General features: G+C 42.5%; 1 protein-coding gene across 1 annotated transcript; it reads right to left on the bottom strand.

Moving 5' to 3' along the window:
• Positions 1-522: 522 nt before the first annotated feature.
• On the bottom strand, positions 523-4,514 carry actb2 (actin, beta 2). The gene is made up of 6 exons (XM_052131227.1): positions 4,407-4,514; positions 2,718-2,847; positions 2,341-2,580; positions 1,611-2,049; positions 1,330-1,511; positions 523-1,229 (listed from the first exon to the last, which is right to left on the bottom strand). The coding sequence occupies exons 2-6, from the start codon at positions 2,838-2,840 to the stop codon at positions 1,086-1,088; spliced, it is 1,128 nt and encodes a 375-aa protein (XP_051987187.1). The 5' UTR covers positions 2,841-2,847; positions 4,407-4,514; the 3' UTR covers positions 523-1,085.
• Between the last annotated feature and the right edge of the window lie 508 nt (positions 4,515-5,022).

Raw genomic sequence — 5,022 nt, 5'->3', positions numbered from 1 at the left:
ATGTCAGCCACACTGGCTAACATTTATGGCCTCTAATAATATACTTCAATCGGACCAAATGAACGCTTTATTCTTAACTTCTGTGACCTTAATTTTGAAAGTACAAAAATCAGGTTTGTTCTTACCATTAGAAAGGGCACAGGTTGAGAAGTTTCTTTATATACACAGCAATGAAAGTGAAAACTTTAGACACTGAAAATAGCAAATACTTAGTTCTGGTCACTTGTCAAACTTCAAAATGACAAGAAATATTTCCAAAGTTAAACTTGGTCCATGTATTGTCAGGGAGCTCTTAACCATGCTCAGCATGAAGTGGGCAAGTGAGCCAAACCTTGTCTAATATATTGTAGATGCCCAACTTAAGTTCTTATTTGAAAACTAAATGCATCTGGGAGGTGTTCTGTAATTGTAGGTGAAATAAGTCATCCACACACACACTTTGCCCTAAACTTTAGGAAACTGCAGTTAGTAAACCAAACAAAACCCTATATGCTAATTTTTGACACAGGAAATGACAAGAAATTAGGAGGTCTTAACACATGTGCACTTTATTGGAATTGAATTAGTCAGTGTACAGGTTGGCCCCACCAAATGTCTGGCACCGCCACGTTCCACACAGCTTTTACAATTGCCCAGGGGGAATGGAAACCTTTACATCTTGAATGGTAAAGCTTCATTTTTGGAAAAAACAAAAAACCAAGATTAAGGCTGAAAGTACAAAAACCCAGACATTGTTTTGTTACATAAATTTACATACAATACTACAATGTTAAGTATGCTCCCAATTACTGGGCAGCCTTCATAGAGGCAAATAAGTTTCGGAACAATGCATTTAACAAACATTTGGAATGACTAAAAGAAAAAAAAAAAAAAAAAGAAAATACATTGAGTCCTCAGATGCTTTGTAGAACTTCGGGGATGCTTATTTGACAAAAAAAACAAAACAAAAAAACATTGCAGTCACCTTCACCGTTCCAGTTTTTAGATCCTGAGTCAAGCGCCAAAAATAACAAAAGCCATGCCAATGTCGTCGTTTGAAGTTTTTCTCTGCGCGGTTGAGTCGGCATAAAGTGGTAACAGTCCGTTTAGAAGCATTTGCGGTGGACAATGGATGGTCCAGATTCATCGTACTCCTGCTTGCTAATCCACATCTGCTGGAAGGTGGACAGGGAGGCCAGGATAGAGCCTCCAATCCAGACAGAGTATTTACGCTCAGGTGGGGCAATGATCTGTTGAGACAAACAACATTAGTACAATGTAAAGTTGATTAACACTTGAATTATTCACTGGGGTGGGAGAGGTTTTGTTCTAAGTATGAACCATGCTCACCTTAATTTTCATTGTGCTAGGGGCAAGGGATGTGATCTCCTTCTGCATCCTGTCAGCAATGCCAGGGTACATGGTGGTACCACCAGACAATACGGTGTTGGCATACAGATCTTTACGGATGTCCACATCACACTTCATGATGGAGTTGAAGGTTGTCTCATGGATACCGCAAGATTCCATACCTGCGAGGAGGAAGAAAAATAGTTAGGCAAAGTTCTTCATCTGTCCTCTGATATGTGAGGAGTCTTGACTGTTAGGCAATGATTTTCAAGACTACTTACCCAGGAAGGATGGCTGGAACAGGGCCTCTGGGCACCTGAACCGCTCATTGCCAATGGTGATGACCTGTCCATCAGGCAGCTCATAGCTCTTCTCCAGGGAAGAGGAGGAAGCAGCAGTGCCCATCTCCTGCTCGAAGTCGAGGGCAACATAGCAGAGCTTCTCCTTGATGTCACGGACAATTTCCCTCTCAGCTGTGGTGGTGAAGCTGTAGCCTCTCTCGGTCAGGATCTTCATGAGGTAGTCAGTCAGGTCACGGCCAGCCAAGTCCAGACGGAGGATGGCATGGGGCAGGGCGTATCCCTCGTAGATGGGCACAGTGTGGGTGACACCATCACCAGAGTCCATCACGATACCAGTGGTACGACCAGAGGCATACAGGGACAGCACAGCCTGGATGGCAACATACATGGCGGGGGTGTTGAAGGTCTCGAACATGATCTGAGAAGAGAACGAACACATTATTTGGGAGTCAAATGGATAAAGCACACCATCCACACATCCATGCAGAGGTTAGTTGGAAAACCGGAGTAAAACACAAGTGCAGAAACAGCAAGATTTCAGAAGAAACTGCAAAACAGGCAGGCAAAGTATAGATAACCTGCTGCTTCCAGCAAAAGATGAGAAACTCAGGAACTCAGGACACAAAGCCTAGAGAAAGTAAATGAATAGAACTTGAAAATGAGGTAGAAGTAGCAGCACTGAAGACACTGCAGAGGCACTTCAACCAACCTGTGTCATCTTTTCCCTGTTGGCCTTGGGGTTCAGGGGGGCCTCTGTGAGCAGGACGGGGTGCTCCTCGGGTGCGACACGCAGCTCGTTGTAGAAGGTATGATGCCAGATCTTCTCCATGTCATCCCAGTTAGTGACAATACCGTGCTCGATGGGGTACTTCAAGGTTAGGATACCTCTTTTGCTCTGAGCCTCGTCACCAACATAACTGTCCTTCTGTCCCATACCAACCATCACACCCTATAATATTGAAAAAAAAAAAAATAAATAAAAAAAATACAAAATAAATAAATAATAAAAAAAAAAAAGTAAAAAAAAAAAATCTGGAAAACATCAAGTTATCACAGACAGTCAGAAAGTATTAAATCATCCCTCACCTGATGTCTGGGGCGACCAACAATTGATGGGAAGACAGCACGGGGAGCATCATCTCCAGCGAATCCAGCTTTGCACATTCCAGATCCGTTGTCAACAACCAGTGCGGCAATTTCATCATCCATGGCTGAACTGCAAGAGAAAACCAGGGGCGTTAAGGGGTTGTGATTTCACTGTTGCCATGGCGCAACGTTGCAGTGAACATGTGACCACGTGGAGTCAACTTCCTGTTTCGTGGTGCATTCTGCAATCCGGCCACTAGAGGGTGTTAGACAATGCGCGCCACATATGCGCCAGACAAAGGAAGTCCCTCTGCATTCTCTCATCATTACCATAAAAGGCAATGGTTTAAGCAGATTTGCTAACATATTAGTCATCCATTCCAAACAAATTCACTCCAAATAATCGGAAACCCCTCATTCTTTAGAGGACTAAAATCCCCGATGCTCAAAGTTTAGAAGACTATACCATTTAAAAAAAAAAAAAAGGGCACTGGCTCAATTTATTTAGGCAACACATAACACTACATGCTGTACACGCTGAATAAAATGTCTGCATTAAAAACACATCCAGTATATCACGGCTCGGGAACGTTTAAATCCATTTAATCCTCTACGTTATGATGTCCGTGACGTCAACGCGCTACAGTCCGCAGCGAGGAACTCTTGACTGCCGGTGGTGTGGCGTTCAGCCAGAGTTGCAGGGTTCAGTAAAAGGGAACAGATTGACATTTTACGCCGGGGCCACTCCCTGAATTCTACAAAAGTAGTTCTACATCCTCATCCATCTCCGCCTGCCGAATTTCGACAGGTCTTCGCCCAACATTACTGCGTCACAGATCTGCAGACGCTCGTCATTTCGTTTCAATGACTCCTAATGATTTTGACTTTCAACATTCGAAACTCATAACCTAATCTTTTAACGAGACATATCAGAAGGCACCTCTTTCGAGACCGTTACAGAAGCAACAATTACATCCAACTCGAATGCTTCAGCAATTGATCTGAAAAATGGACCACACCTCATCTAGTAAAGACAAATAGAAGTAAAAATAAAAAGGTACTTTATAGCGAATATTGAATCACCCAACTCATTTTCAGTCTTTGAATAGCTCCTGTACGCATAAGTGTTTGGATTCAAAAAGATCGCTTAAAATGTTCTAAAATCGAACGAGTTGGCCAGTCCCTCGTCATTCTGCCATCAAATGAATGAATTTGAAATTCAAATCTAGATGAACGTTGGTTAGCCTACTAGCTAAAATAGGTCACACCCTGCTGCAGCAGTGCCTGCACAAAGAACTTCCCATGCCGGCTATCAGTCAACTGTGCAACACGCTTCGACCAACTGACAGCCCTTAACTGTCGTTATACTTGCAGGGATTTCAAAGAAAGGTCTGAACCATTTTGACATTATTCCACACTGGCCCATTTGATCTCGTGCCACCAACTGACATTTCCACTAGATACTAAATTCACTATAATAAATCAGCCACATACGAACCGTAATATCAATCTTATGTTAAGGACAGTAGCTGTTTTGAAGCACATTTACCACAACATTGCAATAAAGAGCGGTCATTCTACCTCATCACTTTCTCCGTGCTTATTTATGCACACGGTTTAATTACACAATTTAATATTTACCAATTAAATAAAATAAACAAACAGCTTTAAAAGCTCAAATTAACTCACCTTAGGTTTGGGGGTGTTGTCGACTTAAGAGAATGGGTTACAATCAGATGATATTCCGCACTAGCTGCGTGTGGAGGAGCTCAAAGTGAGGCTGAAAAGCTGGGCGCACGTTTTTATACGACGGCAAATGCCCGTCTCGAGCCATAAAAGGTAAACTTTCGGAGCTCTGCGCTCTGATTGGTCCAGCGTCACACACCCGGCTGTCGCGTGCATATTGCTACACTTGCTGCTTGCAACTTGAGAGTAAAAGAAAGGGAAGAACGAGGCCTAGGCAGTTTTCATGAAAATGATACTTCAATAGTTTTACTGCTAATTGTTCCGTTATGGCGAGTTTTGTTGCGATAACTTCACTTAGGGTCTCTTTAATAGGTCAATGTTCGTTTTAGGTTACAAATTATCGGTGGACACTTCCTCGACGATGTGTTTACATTTTTACCACAGCAGTGGCTCTGTAGGTATTTTACCCTTTGTTGTATTCACAGATATACCAGAATACATCTGTGTGGGGAAACTACTGCTGAAACACCATCCTGGAATGCCATTTAATAATTTAATAATAAGGAAGCACACTTTTCTTTAAAGTGACACCCTATGTAGTGACAATAACCTAGTAAGA

Source organism: Xyrauchen texanus, chromosome 8 (genome assembly GCF_025860055.1).
Source record: "Xyrauchen texanus isolate HMW12.3.18 chromosome 8, RBS_HiC_50CHRs, whole genome shotgun sequence".
In the NCBI taxonomy this organism is placed as follows: Eukaryota; Metazoa; Chordata; class Actinopteri; order Cypriniformes; family Catostomidae; genus Xyrauchen; species Xyrauchen texanus.
Note: the sequence above shows the minus strand (reverse complement) of the source record. Positions and strands in the feature narration are given on the sequence as shown.